Source organism: Poecilia reticulata, chromosome 6 (assembly GCF_904066995.2).
Source record: "Poecilia reticulata chromosome 6, P_reticulata-male-v2, whole genome shotgun sequence".
NCBI classification, from domain to species: Eukaryota; Metazoa; Chordata; class Actinopteri; order Cyprinodontiformes; family Poeciliidae; genus Poecilia; species Poecilia reticulata.
The window spans coordinates 24936685-24962742 of NC_088835.1; the positions used below are offsets into that span (position 1 = coordinate 24936685).

At 37.2% G+C, this 26058-nt stretch overlaps 3 protein-coding genes across 3 annotated transcripts; 1 reads left to right on the plus strand and 2 right to left on the minus strand.

Moving 5' to 3' along the window:
• Nucleotides 1-2935: 2935 nt before the first annotated feature.
• Nucleotides 2936-10637, minus strand: LOC103466510 (acyl-CoA Delta-4 desaturase-like). The gene is made up of 13 exons (XM_008412126.3): nt 10266-10637; nt 9735-9973; nt 7774-7884; nt 7440-7637; nt 7251-7352; nt 7049-7174; nt 6897-6957; nt 6725-6801; nt 6380-6477; nt 5638-5734; nt 4404-4483; nt 3957-4082; nt 2936-3750 (listed from the first exon to the last, which is right to left on the minus strand). The coding sequence occupies exons 2-13, from the start codon at nt 9918-9920 to the stop codon at nt 3699-3701; spliced, it is 1314 nt and encodes a 437-aa protein (XP_008410348.1). The 5' UTR covers nt 9921-9973; nt 10266-10637; the 3' UTR covers nt 2936-3698.
• A 1972-nt stretch (nt 10638-12609) lies between these two features.
• Nucleotides 12610-20220, minus strand: LOC103466509 (acyl-CoA Delta-4 desaturase-like). Its single transcript, XM_008412125.3, has 13 exons — nt 19579-20220; nt 19039-19313; nt 15885-15995; nt 15559-15756; nt 15373-15474; nt 15182-15307; nt 15036-15096; nt 14880-14956; nt 14616-14713; nt 14267-14363; nt 13486-13565; nt 13244-13369; nt 12610-13043 (listed from the first exon to the last, which is right to left on the minus strand). Exons 2-13 carry the CDS (start codon nt 19246-19248, stop codon nt 12992-12994), a joined length of 1338 nt encoding a protein of 445 aa, XP_008410347.1. The 5' UTR covers nt 19249-19313; nt 19579-20220; the 3' UTR covers nt 12610-12991.
• A 3325-nt stretch (nt 20221-23545) lies between these two features.
• On the plus strand, nt 23546-25853 carry lrrc10b (leucine rich repeat containing 10B). Its single transcript, XM_008412124.3, has 3 exons — nt 23546-23725; nt 23872-24050; nt 24143-25853. The coding sequence occupies exon 3, from the start codon at nt 24377-24379 to the stop codon at nt 25607-25609; it is 1233 nt and encodes a 410-aa protein (XP_008410346.1). The 5' UTR covers nt 23546-23725; nt 23872-24050; nt 24143-24376; the 3' UTR covers nt 25610-25853.
• Nucleotides 25854-26058: the final 205 nt, after the last annotated feature.

Consider the following 26058-nt stretch of genomic DNA (forward strand, 5'->3'; position numbering starts at 1 on the left):
CTTTTGGAGTAAATGTCCGACATCGCTAGCTAGCTTTCCTATCCCTGCTGAATTAAAGCGTACCCACATCATGATGCTCACCCCCCCATGTTTTCCAGTGGGGAAGACAGATTTAGAGAGATATCCAGTGATATTTTTCAGCAACACAAAAACATTCTTACTCCGACTTCTCTATCCACAGCGAATAACTTTTATGAATGAAGAAGAACCTTGCTTTAAATAAAAATGCACCAAACACACATAGTTTGATAAAGTGAGACTTCTGGTTTGTACACAAGCTTTGTTGTTCTAATATTCTAATTTTCTATCTGCTGTGCCATTTGAGATCAACTGAATATTCAGTAAATTACCCTTTTCTAATAATATGCACAACATATTTTGAGTTTTGGTTTCATTTTTCAGTTTTGTGTCCAGTTGTGGAAACATATCTTTCTGGACATTTTTAATGCCCATTAATGCATATTCTTTTTGTCTCTTTGCTGTCCTTTTATGTGCTTATCAGCCGTTTCTCCTGTAAGTTCCTGTTCATTTTGTCTCCTAGGTGTCATTCGGCATTTGCTCCATGTTTAAGAGTGTTTAATTTTATTTGACACATTCTCGCTGCAGTTCTAAAAGCGGATCATGTGAAATAATTACTTTAATCTGTTAACTTAATTTATGCACCGCAGATAGATCTGTAATTACAGTGTGGAAGGGTGTCCATCATTTTCCACTTTATTTTTTATCTGTTAAAATGTAATTAAATGTCTTAGTAATTAAAATCTGATAGGATCTGGCAGAATTCAATACAAACTTTCAGTTAATCACTGTTTTACTTCTACAATCAAAACTTTAACTTGATCCTTTCACCAACTGGTCTCTCTCTGATTGTTAGTTTGCTGCATAAAGTCCAGTAGGTCACTTTATAACCTATTAATGTATTTATGAATGCTGAGTTTAGCTGTTGTAAAAATAAGGACCGAAACTTAATTCTATCATTTTAGTGTTTACTCGTGTTTGAATTTGGTTAACTTATTGATTATCTGGCTAATGATATTTGCTATTTAAGAGCAGTGACGGGTTTTTTTCCCTTTCAACTCACAACACAATGCATTGAATACTTTCAATGCATCTGGAAAGTATTCACAGCTCTTCACGTTTTGTACATTTTGACAAACTCCATCTGGTTGGATGGGAGACGCCTGTGCAGGCATTTTCAGATCTCTGCAGAGATTCACAGGGGGGCTCAGAAGCCACTCCTTTGAGATTTTGCATGCTTTGGGTTTGTCGTCCTGCCGAAAAATGAACCTTCGCTCCAGTCGGAGATCAGGAGCGCATTTGACTTTCAAATATCGTTTGAACATTCGCTTGCTAGCTTGGCGTTTCCATTAATGATGATGATTTCTTGCCTGCAGCTAATCAAAACAGCTAATCTTATTGCAAAATTGAGAGTCTAATGAAAAACATGCTTAAATCCTTTTTGTATATCATGTAAAATATTTATTAGTGGGGAAAAAAATACACATTTTCTGCACATTAACACTCAGTGGACAGTCAGTGCTGCAAGGAAACGCGATCTGCTAATAAAGGAATGGTAACTGGAGACGATGTATTCATTGGGAGGTCCAGTCAGCCGCAGCATGACCCAGATTCCCACAGTGAACAATCAGCTTTTTATGTCTATTTCATGTGGCTGAAGAGATGCAAAAAGAAAAAGAAAAGAGAATGTATGAGGTACCATGGGTAATGTTTTTATTGTTTAAGGATTAATTCATCATCTCTTCCAAACTATATTAGAAAAAGTGAGGTTTTCTTTCACTTTAAAAGAGACAAATCGTCACAAGAGAATATTTCAGTAAATAATGTATTTCCAAACACCAGGAGCCCCAAATTAATTTGATGTTCATTTACAGACATTTCACCCTAATAATTACATAAATGTAATTATGTAATTATTATGAAATAATTATGTAATTATTCAATATATATAGCACTATCAAAAAGCACTGCAGTCCTTACAGATCTCTTTTGTTTTGCAGTAGGACAATGATCTGAAATGCTGCACCAAGTCCACCTCCAAAGAAATTGAAGGTTTTGAAGTGACAAAGTCAAAGTTAAGAGTGATTACGACGGCGTGGAATAATCAAAAACAACAAATTCATGCTTTAATGTGGCTGAATTAAAACTGTGCTGCATAAAAGAGAGGACTTCCTCCAGAAGAGACTTCTAACCAGATTTTGCTAACACTGGGTAGCACAACCAGCTACTAGATAAAGGGGGATATTACTTTTTCACATAGGGCCAGCTTGTTCTGGATGACTTTTTAAAATTAATAAATGAAAACCTACTTGAAAATTTGCATTTTGTTATCTCGAGTTATTTTTGTCTGTCCATGCTGCAAAACGGAGAAGTTAATAAAACTGCATTGTGATGCAGATGCTGGTGTCCCTTTATAATGTTTAATCTCTTCACATCATACTGCCTATGAAGAGGGGACAGTCAAGAAAAAGATAGAAAAAATACATGTAAGCTTCAGATGACATGTTTTTCAAATGAAGACGTGATCCTTCAAGCTCTAAAAGTGCCCATTTCCTCTACTGTACACCATTTTTGTAAAACACCAAACAGGTTTCTGTGCTTTAAAAGTTTCACCCTTACCTCTTGTGATTCGTCTCCTAACTGTTTTCTTGATGGCGATACGTTTTCCGGACTAACAAATCCTTGCCAAACGTTATTTTTCCACTCTGTCATTCATATTATTTTGTCCTGAGGGAACCTCCTCAAAACGTCCTTCCTTATGCATATGCGCTAAACCTGTCATTTCTGTAGGCATGGTTATTAATTGAATCTTGCAACAACTTAAAATATGCTTTGTTTAAAGCATGGACTATCTCTCTGCAGGGTTTCATTGAACTCGATTATGTGTTTTATGACAAAAATAATTGACACATAGGAAAACAGGAAAATACAAAACGTTTTATTTGTACTTCTAAAATATTTTGCAACATCCAAGGGTGCATAAATCCTTTCACTGTTATTTCACTTTATAACTTTCGTCACGAATTCCTTCTGTAAGTTCCTGCACATTACAACACATCTGTCAATAAGTTTACAATGCCGAGTTACTTACAAAATATAACAAAAATTTGATCGTTATTTTTTAGAGAATATTTCTTATGTTTGCCTCTCCAGTAATAACACTAAATGTTGTAGGAGACAACAACTTGTTTATTATGCAACAAAGAACAAAATTAATTAAAAGGTTGCAGGTCTAAAACCGAAGAAAGCAAAATGAAGGTTATGAGATTTGATAATATTTAACCTTTGTATGACTGAATGATTACAATAAGAGGACAATCATTCTATCAGCAATGTTACTTATTACTATTGGAAAAAAAGTCATCATATTAACTGTCTTATTGCAGTCAGTGTGACTGAAAATGTTTACCAAAAAAAACATTGAATTAATTATCTTATTTAAATTAAGATAACTTAATTAAAAATAATTAAACTGTCTTCAATTTTAAAGATATTTTAAGATGATCCTATAAGCTTTACATTTAAAATCCTATAAGCTTTAAATAGTTTTTCAGTCCATTAACAACACCATCTTCAAAAATGGTGAAAAAAAGTCACATTTTCTGTTGTTTTTCTTTTCATTCTCAACACTCAACATGTTTTTGATGCAAAAGCAGATCACTTGATTTATATGCAGCTCTTCATTTATGAAGATAGGCATCAAGCCAGAGATCACCTGAAGTTTTCAGTGAACTGAAAAAAAGCAAGAAGGAAAGAAAAAAAAGGGAAAACATCAGTTTGAAACTGGTGAGCAGGCGAGCAGTGTGTTGTTGTGAACTGGAAGAAGACAGATTACCTCTGCCGTCACTGCTCTGCTCATGCATTTTAAATCAAATGAAGGACTATTTTCAATAAGTGTGACTTTCTGCTTCAACTGCCTATCCTGTCTGAGTTATTACCTGACGACGTCAGTCATGCCTCGCCATAGCGTTTTCATCTGGTAAGAGACCCCATGCTTCTCACACAGCGCACGGACCCTCGCAGCAACCAGGTGGTAGTTGTGCCTCGGCATTCTCGGAAACAGACTTAAAAAAAAAAATGTAATTCAATTATTAGAAGAATCAAAGTCAAACCAACTGACGTGATTAACAGTAGAGCTTTAAATCTCTAATAGTTTAGGACCAAATTTCATCCCCCACCCGCTGGAGAATGGCAATATTAAATCAGAAACAATAGAGAACTCAAAGTGCTAACATCGCTAAAGTCACGCGAAGCATTTTAAATGCCAACTAAGATATCTGTCAGTGTCTTTGATCTGAGTGGAAACAACAAGTTAACAGGAAAACGGCCACCTTATTAGTATCCATATTTGTCTTGCAAAAGACAGTAAACCGCTGTCGACTTACTGGTGTTCGATCTGAAAGTTGAGGTGTCCGCTGAACCAGTCGTTGAAGAAGGACTTCTCTATATTACATGTGGCTTGTAGCTGAAACAGAAAACGGTGCAGAAGCATTAGCTTGTTAATGATGCTCCTCACTTTAGAGGTACAAAATGACAAGAAACACTTTTCTGATGAGACAAATGAGGCGATTCAAATCAACGAATGTACCCTCATTGATTCTAACACACAGCAAACTCCTTTACGTGTGTCGAGACATTTCTTAGAACCACAGTGGAGCATTTCCACAACTAACAGAGCAAAAAAAGGGTTGCTGAGAAGTTTGGCAGAACGTAATATCCTGAATGATTAATGTTATTTTAGTTGATTGTTTCCCCGAGTCAAGAATTTTTGAGTAGCTGCAGTGGGAATATAAGTTAATGTAAAGTTTGTTTCTTAATAAATGAATCTCAATTAGCATGATGAACAGAAACCTCTGAAATGAGCTTATAGACATTAAATGCCAGTCTGGATGGTAAATGAAACACTATGCTTAGTTTGCCAGCACGAAATTGAATCTTTAGTGCTTTAAATTACAGGTTAACAGACATTAGTTTTCTAAGTAAAATGTTTTTAATTTAATGCACGATTTCAGCAGTCTGTTCGAACTTTCTCTGTGAATCACACAATTTACTTTCTGGCTTTTTTAATCTATTTGTAAAGCACAGTGGCTGTAATTGCTTAGTTGATGAGGTAGAAGGCAAAAAAAGTGATAATGGAGCACAAAGTAGTGCAAAAGAAAAGTAATACATGTTTGACAATTGTTAGGTAGACATCTAAAAAGTGTGAACTGCATTTGTGGTCTGGCCACCCAAATCAGTGAGTCACAGGGACACCTCTGCTGAATTAAAACTGAGAATGTAGGAAAATATGTACGTATGTAGGTAGGTTAACTTTATCTGTGTTGAAACTAGTTTGAGTGACTAGAAGAAAGTTTCAGATTCTACTGTGAGCAGCGCTAAAGAGTGAGGAGACAGCTTAAGGGGATTTTGGGTCAGGTACGGTAGACAAAGTAATACAGCACAAGGGATAATAAAAACTAGCTAAGGTCAGTTGTCTGCATTGGACACAGATCAGAATGTCAATCTTTTGATCTGTCTCTCCTCTCACAAGCAAGATTAAATATTTCCTTGTTAAAAATTATATATTATGGACAAATGTATTTAATAAATATAAATTTAATTTTTTTTAAAAGAACGTACCTGCATAGTAAGCCAGTCTCTGTTCTTTTCATAATCTATATTCATTGGAAGATGGTTCATCTGAGTCACCCAGACAAACCAGTGACTCTCCAAAAACCTGCAAAATAAACTATTTTAAAAATGTCGTCTAATGATTCTGCATTTCATACACTTGCAGTTTTTGACATTTTTTTTATTAAGACATATCTTTTAATAATAACGTACATATTCTGGTAGCAGATAACCTAACGTAATGGTCTAATATACATTCATACAGGTTATATGAATTTGACAAACATCAACATGATGTGACTCAGAGGTCAGGACCTTTTGTTCTGTTAAAACTGGTTGATCCATCCAGGGTCAGAGTAAAATAAAAACAATATTTAATGTCTACATAAATTGTTAATTAAATATTAGCATTATCATCATTATTATTTTTCTTAATTATTAAAAAAAAAAGAATGTCACTGCTAAGAAAAATAAGCTACACTGTGTTTCAGATAATGATTAGGAATTGGTCTATTTGGTGAAAGTCTAAATTACTCCCAGCTCAGAAAAAAAAACTTAACAACAATTAGAAAAACATTTAATAACAAGTACTATTTAATCACAGTATATAAATTATTTTTAACTGTTTTTTAGACACAAATCATAGAAACAACTTTGGAAACATTTGGGAATAATTTTAACCATTTGCCAAATGAATGAAATTAACAAGTAAGCAACAAATGATTAAATAATTAACAATTCAAATTCTTACCTAACAAAGAGGTTAAGAGCCACAGCGCCGAAAACGCCATATAGGGGCACATAACAGGAGAAATATCGAATATAAAAGGACAAATACCAAGCCAGATCCTTTAAATGACCAAAAAAAAGGAAAAACAAAATTTCATTGTTTAAAACATTTTTTTCTCATGTTTTCATGTTTGCAAATCCTGATTAAAAAAAATAAAAATACTCTTGAAAATACTGTATGTTGTCCTGTGCCAATAAAATACATTAAAGTGATATGCTCACATAAACTTTTACCATTTGTGCCTTTTTTTTTTTTAGAAATGTAAGTAATTCCATGCACTGCAAAGCATACGGTCCAAAATCTTACCACCCAGTTTCGGCGAGAAATCATGACGTTTAGATTTTGCAGGTTGAAGACGACTGGGACGAGAAGAGGCGGCCCCACTGAAACACAGGCAAATTATTATGATTATTTATTTTTGTCATGACAAATTGTTCATCTCATTTCTCTCATGCTCCATGACTTCTGACAAACGTACATAAAAAGAAGTACTGGTGCTGGTGATGGTAGGGCATGTGTTTGATCTTCTTCATGCCGTACTGTGAGAGGAAACAAATGAGGAGAAAACAGTTTGTGAGCTGCTACAAGTTTCTTAAAACACTTAAAACAAATCTTCTTCCAGTTGCTTGCCTCCACAGGCTGAACAGATCCAAGAACAAAGATGCCCGACATGTTGACGTCAGGGTCTTTGCTCAGGACATTTGGTTTGGCATGATGATTGTAATGAAGGTGATTCCACCAGCTGGCTGCAGCTCCCTGTAAAACACAGGACTCTCAAAAACAGGAAAAAAAATCACCAAAAATCTTAAAAGGTCAAAACTGCAAAGGTTACCTTTAAATGTCCAATAACAAACTTGTGGACCAGGTGATTCCACTTGGACTTCTTGAAGACAGAGAGGTGACCGAAGTCATGCTGCAGCCATCCCGCCTGCGCCTGGCAAAAAAAAAAAAAAAAAAAAAGCAATATTTTCTATAATATAAGGTGATTTATTCATGTGACGGGCAACTTTGTTGAACTTACTTGAGATGTTGCCAACATGACAGCGCACAGTAAGGTCAGAGTCCAGCTCGTCCCCCAGTACCAGACCATCATCCAGGCCAGAGCCTCCAGCAGCAGGATGTGACCAAGATGGAGGCAGAAGAATAAAGGTTTGGCTTTAAAAAGTCCTTCCTTCTCCACCTGGGCACGTAAAGACTCAAAATCCTTTATGATGGTTGTCTGGAAGCAGAGAAAAGGGAAGCTGTAACAATGTTTTGTTAATGCCTGTTATGAAAAAAAAAAAAAAACTAATTTGTGAATGAGTAAATATTGTGCGAGTTATCTGAGATTCTTGTGAGACTTGAATTATTTGTACATTTTTGTTTCCGTCCTGGCTTGGCTCTGTCGCTGCCAGCTCTCCAATCAGTAGAGGCTTTAGAAACTTCTGCACAAACGTTTGATCAGGATGGAAAGCTGTGAAAGCCTCCTGAAAAATATAAAAGAAAAATCATGTTATTGGTACAGCTTGGAGTAGAAGAAAATGCCCTGTAACATAAAAAATATTTTCCTCAAATTTGTGTTATTTCATACACCACCACATTCTGATTTTCACTTCTGCTTCTCTTTTGCACCTTCAGCTTTTATGATATACCGTATTTTCCGCACTATAAGGCGCACCTAAAAACCTTCAATTTCCTCAAAAGCCGACAGTGCGCCTTATAATCCGGTGCGCCTTATAGTGCGGAAAATATAAAAACAAATGAATGACACAACCTGATAAACAAAGATCATTGTGCTAAAATCTTTACCTTTAATGCTTTATCATGGCAAACTGTGACAAGAAAATTATATCGGCTTTTATATAATTGTCATAAGAAAAATGTCAAATGATCACTAATTGAAGAATTCAACAACACCATTCAAGTCCTCCTTTTGGGAACCTATTGTAAGTGAAGGATGTCCCTGACTGATTTGTACTTACTTCCTTCAAAAAGGCCAGAAGCTAAATAAAACCTTTCAGCCTCATAAAGTTGTTCCACCCGCCACAAGTCTAGCTGGAGTTTCGACCTTGTCACAATCTATGCAAATTGGGCCATTTTTAGCTACAGTTTTGGCCTCTTTGCATAAATAAATTTCCGCAAAAAAATCTGACAACTTGCCTTCACCACAGTCTGTAATTTTGAAACCCAGGGGGTCACTGTGTCTCCTCACTAATTCAACATCTGCCACTAATCAGTTATTTGCCCTTTGTTGGTCCTTTATTATGACGCCTTCATTGGTCATCGCTGGCACAGTTTTTTCTTTGGTGTTCTTTCTGGTATTGATGCTAAAAACGTTTCTCCATGAGGTATAATTATGAAAAGGTTATAGTTGTTTTTGTTTTTACTTTTTGTTTATCATAAGATGCAGGGCTAAATTAAAAATTCAGCAAAGAAAATCGTCCTTAATCATGTAAATGACTGAATGACACTTTAACAGCATGTTAGCTTGTTAGAAATGCTAATATTTACAAATGGTGGGTGTTGAACCTTTATTTTTCGGATGGTTATTTTTAAAACCTAAAAATTTAAAATTTAATAGCACAAAATGGTTATTTTTAATTTAATTTAAAATAAAAAAAATTTAATTAAATTTAAATTTCAAAAATTATAATTTTTGAAATTGAAAAATGTAACTGAAGAAAATCTTTTATTTTTAAATTAAAATAAAAAAAATTTAAAAAAAATTTAGAGGGGTCATCTGATCCCCCTGAACTATTCAGGAAGATCAGATGAAGATGATGATTTCTGAGCTTTATAATCTAAGAAAGCTTGCTATGTAAAAACTGCTCTTGTTTACTGCCATTATAAGTTGCAGATTAATTCACACTGTCAGTCAAACTGATGTCATAGATTCATTTTCATCTTTTGTTAGCAATATTTAATGCTCAAGTCATCCTTCCTTTCGCATCCCATAGCCTGAAGTGGGAAGAAATTAATGCTAAGAATATTGCATTTCAAAAAACAGCTTTTCAGGTTCAGGTGTCACAAAGAAACTGGATGTAAATAAAATCCAGCAAATAACAGGAATTCCCCTGAAGTGTACCACCAGTGCAGAGCTTATTCAACTTTGGAAGCACAGAAAAAATAATGTGTCCACTGTGTCATACCATGCAATCAGACTGTATGAGCCACTCATATTCTCTCATTCTTGTTGAATTCCAATGTAATGTTTGAATAAAGTGCATATCTAACTGCTTCAAAAGACCAGTCAGTATTTTTTAATAAGCTTTTATGTTAACTGTTAGTTTATGAATGCATCCTGGTTTTATTCTGACTAAAGAGGCGGCATGTTTACTGTAGCATCCTCTCCGGCATAGTGGCTGATGACATGAGATCCTCCCGGGTGCCTTTTGGCCCACTGGGTGATGTTGTAAACCTTTCGACTGATGACCAACCACCGGTCATTTCTGCTGCGGTGCTTCTGGACCTCCTCCCAGGAGAAAACCCCTGCAGCCTCAGTCTGCTGGCCTCCAACTCCCATACTCCTCTCTGCTGCTGCTGCTGTCTCTGGATCCGGGAGCCTGCAGCTGAGCGCTAAACAACCAGTCATTCACACATGAAGTTAGACAAAACGGCGCGACATAATTAATAATTACCAGAGTTTTTAAAAGACAGTCATGCATGCATCTAGAAATCTGTGTAAAACCATACACGCAGGAGAAGAAAATATGCCGTTTTGGGTGCTTTTTAAACATGCATAATACATTCTAAATATTTGGTTTATGGGTATGCTATACAACCTTTTTCTTTTTTTCTTTCTTTTTTTTTTTTTACATAGTCTGGCTGTTAAGTTAAGCGATATTAGAGAAAAAATAAATAAACTTACACAATCCCGACTCCTGTTGCTTTTTTTTCCCGGACTTCAGTCACGTCCACAGACCTGCTCACGTTATTTTCTCCCCTCGCAAAGACCGACTTTTAATAAGAAAGACCATAAAAGCCAACAGCTCGTTCCCTCTGTTTAGTCACCCTCCTTCCACAGCGCGAACTTCGAGCGTATCATTCGAGGTTTTCTGACCAATCAGCGCGCACCTTTCATCCATTTCGGATGGCTTGGTCGGGACATCAGGGGCGCAATAAACATACAGGGTCGTCTGAGAGCGCAAAGAGAAAATAATCAGCAGGGGAGGTGTGTCTCACGTAACTTTGGAGATGCTGGACATTTCCCAGAAAGAAGATAAACTAATGCAGTGAAGCAACTGCCGGGTGTAACTCACTGAAATAAACTGATATGCAGCATTTCAGCTTCTCGTTTTGCTGGACTCATTATTATAAATTTAACACGTGGAAACTTGCCATCAAGTTTTGATGATCATGTGGCTGAAAGAAAAATGTCTAAAACTTATTTAAAGCATTTTAGAGTCAAAACAAAGGGTCTGTTGAGTCTTGGCAAAGAACTGTGAAGCTAGAAACTTTAGATAATTGTAGGGGAACATAACAAAAAGGTACTTTGCAGAAGTAAATATTAAATAATTAAACTTTAAGGTAAAAAAAAAATAGTCGTATCTTTTTTATTTCAGTTGGTTCATGCTTCTTTTACATAGCATGGAATAATAGAATGATGCTGTAGTGATAGAAAAAAAAATTCTTTAGGTTTTTTGTTTTGTCATTAAGTTGTAAAATGCATGTTATTTCTTCACTTTGTGTAAATACAGAGCTTTCACTTAATAAAATTGTCCTTTTTGTATTCTTGTAAAAGTAGGACATTTTCATTTGCTCTAAATCTGTTAAATAGACATTATTTATTACTTAATTCAACAATCACAAAGACTTTATATGTTAGGTTCTCTTGAAAACTAGATCATGTTCTTAGTACAATTTAATTCATTAAGATAAAGAGCAAAAATGCCTCTTTGGATTGAAAATATTCTATGTGGACTCTGTCACAAGATTTCTAAATTGACATTCACCGATGCTTTGAATTCAGTCGGTTTTTACTTTACAACAACTTTACAACAGAAATGGGTTTAAAAAAGGAAACAAAAAAGACAATAGAAATAGATTTTTTTAAAATCTGTTTGTGGTCGGCTTAAAAAACCCTGGAAATGATGCTAACATTTCAGTAAAAGTTGGTTCTGCAAAGTGTTGACTCGGCATAGATGGTGATAAAAAACATATTGTACATTATCTTCCGTCCACTGTACTCTATGTGCTACTTTGTGATGGCTGAAAATGTGAATTTATGTTTATCAAGCAGTTGCATCAGTTATGCTTTGAGGATGTTTTGCACCATCTCAGGTCGAGTTGGCAAGCTTCACAAAGTCCAAAACAAATTTAATGAGGAGCAATATTACCTCACCCTGCCATGTCATTCTGGACCTTAAGAAAGTTCTTTAATAGGTCACAAGTTTATCATGCAGTCAGATCATGTTCTGTACTCATGTACACCTTTATCCTTTGCAAAACTTTCCTGAAGGAATAAAGATAAGGCTGGTGCACAGTCATGCCATGGTCACCGTGGTCACCTGATATAGAACAAACTTTCCACAACTAGTCCACATATTTCAAATATATTCATCAGTGTTACTTTTATTGATGTTGTCTAAGTGATAATTCATTTTGCGATGTGTCAGCTGTTTGAATTTCTCAGGAGAAAAACATGTTAGCTTTATAAAATGTGCAAGGTTTTATGTTTGGGGTGCAAGGAGTGAGGTCAATGTTGATTTTGTGTGTGTTTTTAAATAATTCTGCCACCATTTACTTTTCTGAAATATTACCAAGCAGTAAAATACACTTTATTGCCCATTACTGGGCAATTATGTTTTATTTTTATTTTTTATCTTTTATTTTATATTCAAATATGTAAAATGTCTTTAAAGATTATTTATTTTCAGATGTAATTTGTTGTAACTCCTGCAATACCTTCTGTTGCAACAGAAGCAAATTCAGACTGACTGCAATTTTTTGGTTTCTTATCGAAACGGTTAAAGCAAATTGTTCCTGTAATTCAGCCTCTTAACTCAAAGACGCTGTCAGGTGCAGCTGCAGTTTTGCACATGTGAAATCATTTTAAAGCAGCTCAAAGATGATTTGATGCTTTTCTGTGAAAGCACCCGTTGCTGGTGCAACAAAGCAGATTTCTAGCACACCTGTCAACTAAACTATCCTTTAGAGAAAAGATGCATGGTTTAGTATAGCAGCCAAAATAAAAAAGGAGATACACGAGCAGGTCAGCATTTCATTGTTTATTTGAAGATCAATTACAGTTACAGATGAAGGACTGGCAGAAGAAAGTTTATATTGTATGTTTTTGATTTAAAAAATCTTTTATGTTTGTCTGTATTAAAAATGATTCATTTTTCATTGATTTTCTTAACAAGAAAATACATTAATTTACTGTATTGTTCAGTTCACATTCCAAATAAAAAAAAAAACATATAGTAAATGCTTCATGCACGGTAAGCATAGCAACTCTGTTATTAAAAAAGGGAAAAAAAACAACAACAACCCTCTAAAGTTCTAATTTAACACCAACAAAGTTAGAGGTATAACTTGATTTTCAGCCACGCAGATCAGATAGAGAACAATCTCAGTTCATTTAGAAACATTTCATCACTTATGAAGATACGCATCGAGCCAGAGTTCCCCCGAAGATTTCAATGAGCTAAGAAAAAAAAGGAGAAAAAAAAGAAGACAAAACTAAAATTTTAGTAAATTGCCAAAACATTTTGGATCTGACAAGCATCTGTTTTCTATAATGAGAGGTAACAAAAAGAAGGATTTGTGCATTTATTCTCATGATATTTTTGTTTATTAAGGACATTTTTTATTTTTACACATTTTGCGGAAATGTGTAATTATTACCTGACAACATCAGCCATTCCTCGCCACAAAGACTTAATTTCATACGGGACCCCGTGCTTCTCACACATTGCACGGACCCGCGGGACCACCAGGTGGTAGTTGTGGCGCGGCATCATGGGAAACAGACTGAAGAAAAAGACAATAAATAACAGATGAGTCCTCATTTGTGATGTCTCAGCATTTTTCTGCGCGAGTTTGAAAAATCTTACACTCATTTCACGCGCAAAATCATCTTGACTTACTGGTGTTCAATTTGGAAGTTGAGGTGTCCACTAAACCAGTCGTTGAACAGGGACTGCTCAATATTACATGTGGCTTGTAACTGAAAAAGATAATATGAGACAAGACTCTAGATATGTTGATACATCATTTGACTTAGTTCATCTGCTTGGGCAGCTGTGGTTTATAGGCGAGATTAATTAGTGTATTAAAGCTAACAATAAAACAAAGCATGGTAAAACACATCAACCTGAACTAAGTCAATATTTAGAGTGTACAGTCTTTGTACACAGATTACATGTCAACGACCATGCATTGATGGGTGTCTTCAGCTTACATGGTGCAATAGACGGACTAATGAGCAGAGAACAAGAAACCTTTTGGTCAGGCTCGTGGCACATTTATTAACCCACAATATCTACACTTTATCAATAGTTTCCTATCTTAATCTGGTGAGATTAGGTTTATTACCTGCTGCCAAGATTGCATTAAAAACAGACATACGCTTCAGAAGAACTGCAGAAAAAACTACAGAGTCCCATTCAAGGCAATTTACGACATACGCCATATTACCCAAAGTTTTAGTGAAACATCAAAACTATTCTGTTTGTAAATAAAAAAAATGAATACAACTTTTTTTCCCCCCAGTAAATTAGTCTTACAAAGTCACATCATTTGTAGCAGTTCAGCAGATTATAGGCGCCAAATTGTTTGGGGAGGTTGAGTTCTGCAGACAAGCAACATCAGCAGAATACAAATCTTTATTATGACAGTTATATGGTTTACTTTTAATAAAACAGGCACCTGCATGGTCAGCCAGTCCTGGTTCTTCTCATACTCAATCTCCATTGGTATGTGATTCATCTGAGTTACCCACACAAACCAGTGACTCTCTAAAAACCTGCAAAACAAGCAATGAAACGCAAACATGGTGTTCATGTGGGTTAAAAGCCCAAAATGGGAAATTATTTTACAACAGCAAATTAGAATAGAATGATGCTTTTGAGAGTGAAGTAACATCAGTTGTGGAACTAGCATAAATTTAACAAAGAAAATTAAAATCAGGTGTTGTCCCATTTACAATTAACTGAAAACAAACGTAAAAAAAAGACCTCACCTACCAAATTTTTTCAGTTTTCTTCAGAACTCTTACCTGACAAACATCATGAGTGCAAAAGAGCCAAGAAAGCCGTACAGAGGGGAATAACAGTAGAAATAGCGAAAGTAGTACGACAAGGACCAAGCCAAGTCCTGCAAAACAAAAGATTCAGATCATCAAAAAGCTTTTTTTATTGTGAAGAATCATTTGTCATTCATCTTGTGTGGTGGCTAAACATGTGTTTTAGATAGGCTTAAATTGAAATCCCATTCCGACTTATGTAATGATTCTGCATCGCACTGTGTCTGGAAATCTTACCACCCAGTCACGACGAGTAATCATGGTGTTCATTATCTGCATGTGAAAATAAATCGGTATGAGCAGCGGAGGTCCCACTGCAAAAGAAATATTCATTATTCCTGGAAAGCTATTATAATTTTCTAATTAGCTTTTAATGACTCCCAACAAGCATACCGAGAAAGAAGTATTTGTGCTGGTGATTGTAGGGCATGTGTTTGATCTTCTTAATGCCGTACTGTGACAGAGAGAAGGACAGCGATGGGTGAGCAGCTACATGACAGTTTGCATCATGTGAAACATTTTTCCTTTCAGCTGCTTGCCTCCACTGGTTGAGTCTTTCCCAGTACAAAGACAGCCAGCATGTTGACGTCGGGATCTTTCTTCATGATGTTCGGTTTGGCGTGATGCTGGAAATGTCGGTGGTTCCACCAGCTGGCTGAAGCGCCCTATAAAAACCCTCTGTTAGCATCCATGCAGAAATTATTCAAAAGGCAGAAACCTACACAGTCACCTTTAAGTGTCCAATGACAAACTTGTGAACCAAATGATTCCACTTTGACTTCTTGAAGACAGAAAGGTGACCAAAGTCATGCTGCAGCCATCCAGCCTGTGACTGCACAGAAGAAGGTAAAATAGCATCATGAGATTTAGTTTCCAAACAACAAAAAATTAAAAATAGTCTATGAGCTTAAATTACTTGAGATGTTGCTAACATGACAGCACACAGTAAGGTCAGAGTCCAGCTCGTCCCCCAGTACCAGACCATCATCCAGGCCAGAGCCTCCAGCAGCAGGATGTGACCAAGATGGAGGCAGAAGAATAAAGGTTTGGCTTTAAAAAGTCCTTCCTTCTCCACCTGGGCACGTAAAGACTCAAAATCCTTTATGATGGCTGCCTGGAAACAGAGAATGAAATAGTTTGTTTGTTTTTTTACGGCTTTACTAAGATGTAAAACTGTTGAAATAAAGCAAAAAATGTCAATTGATCTGCAAACTCAGATCAGGTTTCAATGTAAAGACTGACGTTTTTTTCCCCATCCTGGCTTGGCTCTGTTACCGCCAGCTCTCCAACCAGCAGAGGCTTCAGAAACTTCTGCACAAACTTCAGATCTGGATGAAAGGCAGTAAAAGCCTCCTGTAGAGCAAGCAAATGCATATTGTTTTTTACACATTTACCCCTCCAAAAGTGACCAAAATAAACTGATATACTAAAGGACTGCACAAAACATAACGCTATTTGTTTATATTTATGGTGTATGAAACATTTCTTGATTTCTTTTTCTTTAAGGTTTTGCTATTTGAAGCCACAGCATTTGTTCATATTTGAGATAAATATGCTTGAGGTTTATTAATTGGACTAACAAAGCACATCTGAAATGAGTCATGAACAAAGAATTTGGACTGCAGGATTTCACAAAAATAGTTCTGGTTTGTGTGTTTTCGCATCACAAGAAACACACAAACTGAATGGTTATCAGTCAACTCTGTAGACACAATACATGTAGATATCTCTCAAATAGGAATTGAATTAATATTTAATTAAGGACATGAATAAAATGGAAAAATAAGAAAATTCTAGACATATTCAAAAGAGTGCAGATTGCTTATCGTATGTTTCTGTAATGTTGCCAGGAACAAGTGAGTGTGAAAACCTGTTTTTGGTAGAGTTGATTTTACTTTCTATAATTAATATGAAAAAACAAGAATATCTATTTATTATTGTTCCTCAGGAGACAATCCATATCTAAGTAAGTTTTCCTTCTTATTATCTAGAAAGGCAATAAAGAAGAGCATAAACAAACTGCAGCTGGTCTGACTCATATTTATAGATATTAGCCATGGGGTGATGAGTTTATTAAAGTTCACACCAATGTTCACGTGACATCACTGATCAAAGATCAAACTTGATTCATTCAGGAATACATCTTAAGCGTAAACTATAGTAACCTATGAAGGAAGTAAAGAATTACTTCCTTACATCAGCGTGGAGCGGCACGGAGGTGATCACTGTGTGGAGCTACTGTGGCATTGAGGAAGCGCATGTCGTGAAAGACGACCCTCAGCAAATCTGCACTGTTGGATCGTCATGGTCTTCCTCTTGCAAAGATCCCTTAGATCCCGTATGGAGAGTCAGGAGAGTTCGCTGGCCAATCAGGCATGTGATTCCACGGTCATTAAACCAGAAATGCTTGTCAGCGCAATGAAGCACAAAGTGCTGTAAAATTTTCTGGTAGACGACTGCTCTGACCTTGGACTTGATTTAAAAAAACAGTAGCTGATGACATGGCACCTCAAGTTACAGCTGACTTGAAACCTTCATATTAGAGATCAAACAGCTTGGATTCTGTGTTTCTCCACTCCTCCTACAGACTCTTTGACCTTGATTTCTAAGTGAAATAAAAACAGAATGTACTTTGATCTAAAAATAGTTCTGTGGACAATAGTCCTGTCTTTTTTCTCCTCAGCCCAATCATGTCTCCGGTGATTGGGCCAAGGAGTGGCCTTAGAAGTGGCCTAATGCAAGAAATACAACATTTGTAGCCGGTTTCTGAGATATGGTGGCTCCTGTAGCATTGAGTGCAGTTACAGTTCATGCCTTGTGAATCCACCCTATAATTCTGAATGAGCTTTGCTTGTACTATTTATTGTTTGTGTACTTTTCTACTTCCTCTGAACTTTAGATCAATATGCTTTCATGCGGCACAAAAAGTCTACTTCTTTGGCAATGACATTTTATGGGGAGGACAAGCCACACGACTGTCTGTCGGACAACTGTTGCGTCAACAGTCTCCCGTACGATTGTGTACGCAAGATAAGACAATTTTGCAATAAAAATATTTGTATTGGGCTAATCTTTTGATAAACTGTATTTTTTTTTTTTAGGAGGTTTTCATTAGTTGTAAGTCATATCATTTAAATTTAGAGAAATTTTAAGGAAAAATGCATATCATTGTGTATAATAAATCTATATAATATCAGTTTCACTTTTTAAACTGAATGAATGATATAATTTAGCTTTTCAAGGATGATCTAATTTATTAAGGTATCTAAGACGTGCAGGGACTGGAATAACAATATAGTTGCACATATAAGGAGACATTTTTAATATTTAATTTTTAATGTTATACAGATTTTTGTTTTGCTGTTTCTATTATTGAATTGTGAATTTTGCTGATTTGGCAAAGAGAAATTTAGCCAAACAGGTTTAAATAGTCTTAATGAGGTCAGCCAAACCTTAGATAAACAAGACATGACATATTACGCCGTCTCATTATTTATTTAACAGAAAACAAAGCCAAAGTGCGGAAGCCATGTGTGGGATAATAGAGACATTTTCAAAGGAATGAGCTGATGTGCAGCAGCCAGCTGGGTCATTATCTTATCAGTGTCTCAGGACAGGTATGAGCTCATTCATGAAAGATGTCCGGGGTTTCAGATGAGCATCTAGAAGCTGTGAATATGAATGTTTAGCATAGGTGGGAAAACATAAAAACCAGATTAATTGGAAGTTTAATCAAGAAATCAAGTCTTCCAGAAATGAAAAAAAAATATTTGGAGAAATATGGTCTAAACTAAGATTTTGAGGCACAATAAACCAGACAGAATTGAGTGAAAACAAACAAAAAAAAATGGTTTATCAGTACAAGAAACTCATTAAAAATAGTAAAGCACGGTAGTGGAGGGGTGGGTGATGATGGGGGCTTGCTTTGCAGCCACAATCCTTGGAGAAAACTTTGCAGCCGGTGATTTTACCGTAAACTCTTCAAAGCCTTTTAGAATCAGATGTAAAGATATTTGCTTGACAATTAAACTTGGCAGAATTTGGATCATGCTTTGTGAAAAGTATCGAAAGCACAAAGCTGCAATGATTCAAAGTTCAGAGAGACACTATAAAAAAAAAATGTACCAAAGTTTCTTCATAACAAAATGTCAGAGAGAGGATGACTACTTCTGTACATTTCTGTGTCTAAAGGTGACATGAACATGAAGTGCACACAGGTTCTAAAAATGTAGCTTTTTCTAATAAAATGAATGATGAACTTGTAATATGTCATATTATTCTTTATCTGAGGCTGTTGAGCTATTGATAAAAGTGAGTAAAGATCTGATTATATTCAGCTTTATTTGCATGCAATAAGATTTTATTTTTAAGTTTTGCTTTTTAAGAGAGATGTTACCGTGGCGTCCTCTCCGGCATAGTGGCTGATGATCCGAGACCCTCCTGGATGCCGTTTGGCCCATTGGGTGATGTTGTAGACCTTTCGGTTGACCACCAGCCACTGGTCCTTCCTGCTGCAGTGTTTCTGCACCTCCTCCCAGGTGTAAACACCTGCAGCCTTCCCGCTGCCTGGCTCTGCAGGCTCCGTCTGCTGTCCTCCACCTCCCATCGTCCCTGCTGATGCTGCTTGGACTCACTTGAAGCTCAGGACCAGTTTACCACAGATTGTCACACCTGGAGAGGAAAAAACAACCTTAATATATTGTCTGTTGAAAGAAATGCTGCAACACACTGAGAGACAAGTTCATTAAAACAACAAAAGGGAACTGACATCGTTATGAATTTATGGCTGAGCCTGTTAAAGCAACTCTTCAAGCCAGACTTACATCAAATGCATGAAAAATATCCCATCAAATCAATTCTGAATGTTTTTTCGATTTTTTTTTTTTCTTCAGCTATCGTGTAATAACATTAAAATGAGAAACTGTGTAAAACTTACTGTAGCTATTAATCAGATTTGGATGATTTAAGTCCCTCTGTGTTTTAGTCTCATCACCACACCGGTTTATATAAGTTTGCTCCAGCTCAGCACGAATTCATTTTCTAACTGAGAGCATCATAAAATCCATCCTCCAGCTTCCTTCCCTCATAGGCTGCGCTCATCGTCTCATTCACCCCCACCCGGAGCACGAACTTCGAGCGGATCATTCGAGCCTTTCTGGCCAATCGGCACGCAGTTATCAGGAACCGAACCGCTGCTACATACGCGATTGGCTCAGAGAGCTGCTCCTCTGGACATCACCGGGTCACCTGCGTGATCCTGGAAAAAGTTCAGCTGGTGGGCGTGGGACCGTCTGGCCCCATGCACGGACTGAAGGAGATGCGGTGGCATTCTCAGAAAGCATAAACAGATGCTTATCACGTCCTTCCTGATGATCCTGATGCCCTGGGCTGCGGTTTATTTGGAGATATATACGTTTCTCAAAACGTGAGACCGACTTTCCGATGATACAGTGTTTAAAATGCAGCACAATTGTTTTAAACTTTTTGATTTTAAATGAAACTGCTATCTCTTTCGTGATTCTCTCGTGCTTTTATGCCAATAAAATGATTAAAATCAAAGCGACGTTTGTGTTTTTAAACTAAATTGCCATTTCTTTTCTGATTTTTCTGGTGTTTTATGCCATTTATTTTAATTGTCAGGATCGTCTGTATTTTTTTTTCCACTTCACTCTCTTGCATTTACGTTTTTCATTACGATTCATTACATCAAGTTGTTTTTAGGGCTGTAGCTCACATTAAGTATATTCAGCATAAGCAAAACTACCAAAGCTGGCTGTACAAAATGATATAAATTTGACCTGTTCGAAAACAAAGAGAAATGGCGATGAACAAGGTAAATTTCAAGCATTAAATACTGAAGTTATCAAACATAAATAAACTCTAACCTTCCTTAACACTGATTTTAAAGGCAGAGAGTGTAATGCACTTTTTGAAAACAACAAAGCCTTTGTAGCCACCCTTCTCTTTTCTTAAAATGAAAAGTGAGGCAGATTACAGAGTGCCAGTTAATATTCAAGCTCAGACAGTTTCTTGTAGCAATCACCACATTTACTTTCTGAGTTTCCCTTCAGAAACAGTAACATTCACACACCCCTTTGGTCGCAGGTCTGATAAGTTTAACGTATGAGTTTCTAAAACATTTTTCCATGAACACCTATGTGCAGCTAAGTGTGTTTTGAGAAACTGAGTAACACTTCTAATCATTTTACAGTGCAGCGTTTTTGATATTGACGTGGGTGTTACTTTGACACCTACGTGTTTGGTCTCACAAAAGCTGCTCAGGAATGACTAAAGGAACATCAAAGTCTGTGACCCGATCTCAAAACTCTCCAGGTGCCAGTTTGAAAGCCGAACATAATAACCATCTAACTGCATGTTTTTTAGTAAAGTGATGGATTCATTTAATTTGTAAACTGCTTGAACTGTAAAGCCAAGAGGTTAAACATCCAGCATCTTACACTTTGCGAATGATCTGTATAAATAATTAAGCTTTTATTTTAAACTCATGGTAAAAAAAAAATACAAATGTTTTGATTTGAGTGTGTTTATTCAGTGGGTGAAAAATAACCAGTTTTCATAAAATAGATTTTAGTAAAGCATCTTTGTCCTTACTTTTCAGGTGGATAACAATGGCTAGAATTTTTGAATTATGATTTTCTTCTTACGTTGGTCAATGTGATCTGACACATTTTTTGTCTTATAATCACCGGTCAATATTTATATTGGAACAACACACAATGAGTCAGATATAGGAGAGGGTAAAAAATAAAAGAGATCTCCAACACTCAATGTTAGGGAACTTCAGAAAAGAAGAAAATAAAGATCTTTTTAGTCACCAAGACTCCATAACGACCACTAGATACCATCTATGGTAGTTGCCAAACAGCTGACAAAGTTCACTAATCACTGCTATCACAAACAGAAACCATTTGTGCTTTGGTCAGATGAGACTTTGGTCAGAATGTCTTTGTGAAACAAAGGAGGAACATGTAGAAGACACCAAACTCACTGTTAATACAGGTCTGCTTCTCTTCTAAAGGCCTGGGAAGCTTATTAGAGTTTATATCATCACAAACTCAGTGAAATACCTGGACACTTTAAGCTGAAATTTTGGTGACTTCTGCGAGTAAACTAAGAATGATATAATGAAGCAAAAACATGTGGCATGTGATGTCAGCACAGTGATAGTTTGACATTATTAATCTTTTTTTTTATCAGTCCCTTCGTCTAAAGGCTGTAGTGAGTCTGTGTGGCAAAATGAAGAACAGGAGTTAGAGAGACTCTCTCTGTTTGATCAAACCTTGAAATGTTACAAAAAGCTGTTTTACTGATAGAAGCAGGTTGTAAAAAGTTTTGTCATTAGTGTCATTAGTTGTGACAGTGGGATTTTGTGAAAAAAGCTTTTTTTTTCACAATGTGGGACGTTTTTTTTCACTACCAGTGATACTCAAATTAAAGTTTTTAATTATATTAGCTATTTTTTTCTCATCCAATTCCAAATCCACTTTATTTAAAAAGCACATTTAAAAAGAAGGGTTGCCCAAAGTGCCGAATTTACTTATTTTAAGCATTCTGAATTTGTCTTAGAGCAGCAAAAAATTAATTTATTTCAAGGCTTTTTTCACATCTTCACCACAGGTGCCAATAAGTGTTGAAAATGTTGTGAATGCTATTTTTATGCCTGTTGCAGTTCCTTTGGCTACCAGCAAGTGCCAGAGTTTTTTTTCTTCTTTAAATCACATAACTCCTATCTTCATTTAACCCAAGGCTGCACAGTAGCTAGAGATCTTATTGCAGACCTTTTATGCTTCTTTCATCATCTATTTAATATGTGGAAAAATCTAAACGCACTATGTAGGTCTACAATTTTATTCATTTTCATGATTTTGCACCTCATAAAACAAATGTCATTTTGTGCTTTCTGTCTTCTTTCCATATGTTTCCTGTACTGCCTGCATGGGCCACGCAGTGCTTCCAGAACACATTAACCTCGGCAGCTGTGTCCTTTCTCCACCCAAGGTCTTTGTCTGTCTGCTTGCCTATCTACTGCTTCCAGTCCATCGTGTCATTTCAGGGTCACTTGGATGCAACATCAAAATGTGCAAATCAGCTCTTTTGGTCCTCAGCATATCAGACAGAATTATCCTCAAGCAGCACGCTGACCCGTGCCCCTGTTTGTCCGCTTCTTCTGCCACGAGTCATCAGGCTGACAGAAGCCCAAAAAAATCTGACCCCAGCAGCTTTCTTTAGGCTTTTCATTCCATCGCAATAAAAAAAAAATATACTGTCGCCCAGGAAAGCTCACTGTCAAATAGTTAATGGATTCAGCAGAAGATTGACTTAATAGAAGTCTCAATTTACTTTGGTACATTTGGAAATTTTTGGGTTTTACTTAACTGCTAATATGAAATGTTCCAGCTGCTCTGATGTTTCCAATGGATGAAGTACTAATGTTTTAAGGCAGGAATTCAGCTACTATTGACATTTCAGATTAAATTATCAGCAATTCTCAAAGCTTTGGTAAAAAAGCACCCTTTGAATAACAATAAATGGAAAAGCTGTGGAAAAAAAAAACACTGCAGATTTTTATTTAAAAAGTAATTTTACCAACATGTGTTTTCATACGGGAAGTCAAACAAAAATGTTTGCGTGGCCCATCAAGAGTCCCAATTTAAATCTGTGGAGAAAGCTGAAGATTAGGTGATGGCAAGGAGACTTCCCAAATAAATATGTGGATAAAAATATAATCTAATTTTAAAGTAAAAAAATAAAAATAAAATAAAATTATATATATATAGGCCTATATATTTTTTTTCATATTATATATAATATGAAAAAGTTGACTTTTATATATACTGTATATGCCTTTGAAATAACTTTTTGAAAAAACTTCGAAAAGTTTTTTTTTAAAGTTGACTCGAAGTAACTTACTCACGCTGCTCTTACACACGCAGCACAAACTGACCATGTGATGTGAATGCCCCCTGTTCGGGTTACAGAGAGAGGGAGGCTTCAGCTGAATGCAAGCCTTCACACTAACGGAGAGAAGCAGCCAACATCAGGAACAGTCCGTCAGTCACTCAGTAAGTGCGCTGTAATTTTCCAACATGCAATTTCTTTCCGAGCGCGGATTATAGTTACCGCGGTGAGACCCGGCCTGTAATAGGGAGCAGCTGCATTAACTCTCACACGGACCTTTATGTGACTTATTTTCTTTCCCGCCGGCCAGGTCACTGAGCGGCGCGCCGACTCTGGGTTTATCCACTGACACCTGCAGGCAAGTTAAGAAGCGCAGAAGAACGACTTCGGGGGGTGGGGTGGGGGGGATCTTTCTTTTCCTGATCACATGACCTCAAAGCTGCCGGACACTTCTCTCTTCAAAGTCCCGAGGATGTTAAAGAGACAATGGTAAGACGAAAAACTAAAGATAAAGCTAAACTTTTACTTTTAACTCTACCTCATCCTTTTATTATTATTATTTTTTTCATTCTGTTTGCCAGATAATACCACGTGATAATTTCCTAATAAACCAGTGGAGACAGGGACATTTAGGAACTGCTGTTGCATGGCTGCAGAAGTGTTAACTGGCCCGAACCATGATGCTGGTTGCAGCCTGTGGTTTCATATACGAAACAACAGTAGCTTCCAAACTGAGAGTTCACTTGTCACAGACACTGCCTTATCAAATGACTCTGCCCTGACTCACGTCAGAGTCAGAGTCTGCTTGGCACAGCATGGGCAACTCTTCCAGGAAGACCGAGGGGGAAGAAGAAGAAGAAGAAGAGGGGGCAAAAGATGGTGAGGACGAAGAGGACACTGAAAAGGAGAAGGAAGTAGTGGAGGAGGAAGAGGAAGAGCTTCCACTGGGAGTGGAGGAGCTGTTGGAGAGCGGTGATCCCGTGTTAGACCTGAGCTACCGCAAATTCAAGCGATTACCCTCGCGTGTTTGTGAGCTGATGCACCTGGAAAAGCTGTATGTTTGCGGGAACAGACTTCGCAAGGTGCCTGACAGCTTCTCCCAGCTGCAGGGTCTGCGGACGCTCGCCCTCGACTTCAACAAGTTAGAAGACGTTCCCCTGGCTGTGTGCGAGCTCACCAGCCTCACCCATCTGTACCTGGGCAGCAACCGACTCATGACCCTTCCGCCTGAGTTTACCAACCTGAGGAATCTAAGGTGCTTCTGGCTGGAGAGCAACTACTTCCACAGATTTCCACGGGAGCTTTATGACCTGCCAAACCTCAAGTCCCTGCAGATGGGGGACAACCGGCTGAAAGCGCTGCCTCAAGACTTCTGTCGCATGGAATCGCTAAAGGGATTGTGGCTGTACGGAAACCGCTTTGAAACCTTCCCCAAAGTCCTGCTGCGCATGGAGTCCCTGGAGATCCTAGACTTGGATAAAAACAAAATAACAGAGCTTCCTAGCCTGAAGCGTCTACGGACCCTTCATCTATTTTCCTATGACCACAATCCCGTCAAGGAACCTCCTAAAGTAGGCGAGGATGTATTTCTGGTTGGGGAAGGGGCTGCTGAGTTCATGGAGATCCGTGAGGCCAGGAAGGAGAGACGTCGCAAGGCCGCTGAGGAAGAGGCTGAGGAGCTGGCTCAGGAGCTGGCTCAGGCTGGAGAGGAACCAGTGATACATGGAATCCTGAAGAACAGCAACTCAAAACCGGCAACGGACGAAGCTGCTGTGAACATTGAAGACTCCGATGTCAGAGAAGAAGAAACATTGGTTAAGGACGAGGAGCAGGAGGACTGCGTAGAAGTGCCAGTGACCGAGTATGATGGTGCTGAGCTTGAATATGATGAAGAATTGGTTGAATATGAGACAGAAGAGATGATATGTGAGGGAGAAGGGTTTGAGTATGAAGGAGAGGGGCTGGAGTACGAAAACGTTCCAATGGACTATGAGTATGAGGATGGGGAGGAACTGGAAGACACAAGAAGACAAGATGAGGGAGCATGAAAAGCTCCTCTAACTCGCAAGATGATTTGGTTCCAGGTAGAAACAGAAGTTGGACAGTACAGCAGATACGTGAATACGACTTATTCTCAGATGTGCTGCTAATTAATGATCTGTAATTAACTGTGAAAATTGTCTTGATATTATATTTCTTTAAAACAAAAACACCAGTGTCATCTCTCTCAACTGCACATTATCAGGTTGCTGTAACTTATTTTGGTTCTTTGCTATTAAATATTCAGCTGAATGAAGCCGATACCAGTCCTTTGTCACAGAAGATGCCGTGTGTTTACTTAAGAATCGTTTCTGCTCATCACAGTCAGTACCTGTGTTATGTGCTTGTCAGCACTACTTCTTTAAAGCACGGCTGTCTCTGCATTTAAATGAGTGTGTTGGTCAAAGATTTTAAAACAATATTTACGACACGAGTGTCAGTGCCAAGAAAGAGCGTT

Bases quoted from the DNA above. Each gene is read 5' to 3' on its own strand.
- LOC103466510 (XM_008412126.3), bottom strand. From the start codon at position 9,920: ATGGGAGTTGGAGGCCAGCAGACTGAGGCTGCAGGGGTTTTCTCCTGG. The intron at 7,638-7,773 runs GTACAAATAATT...CTCTGCTTCCAG, and splicing joins GCCAGGACGGAAACAAAAAT to ACAACCATCATAAAGGATTT. The intron at 4,484-5,637 runs GTACGTTCTTTT...TTTCTGTTTCAG, and splicing joins GAGACTGGCTTACTATGCAG to CTACAAGCCACATGTAATAT.
- LOC103466509 (XM_008412125.3), bottom strand. From the start codon at position 19,248: ATGGGAGGTGGAGGACAGCAGACGGAGCCTGCAGAGCCAGGCAGCGGG. The intron at 15,097-15,181 runs GCAAGCAGCTGA...TCTCTGTCACAG, and splicing joins GAAAGACTCAACCAGTGGAG to TACGGCATTAAGAAGATCAA. The intron at 13,370-13,485 runs GTAAGTCAAGAT...CTTTTTCTTCAG, and splicing joins AACTTCCAAATTGAACACCA to TCTGTTTCCCATGATGCCGC.
- lrrc10b (XM_008412124.3), top strand. From the start codon at position 24,377: ATGGGCAACTCTTCCAGGAAGACCGAGGGGGAAGAAGAAGAAGAAGAA.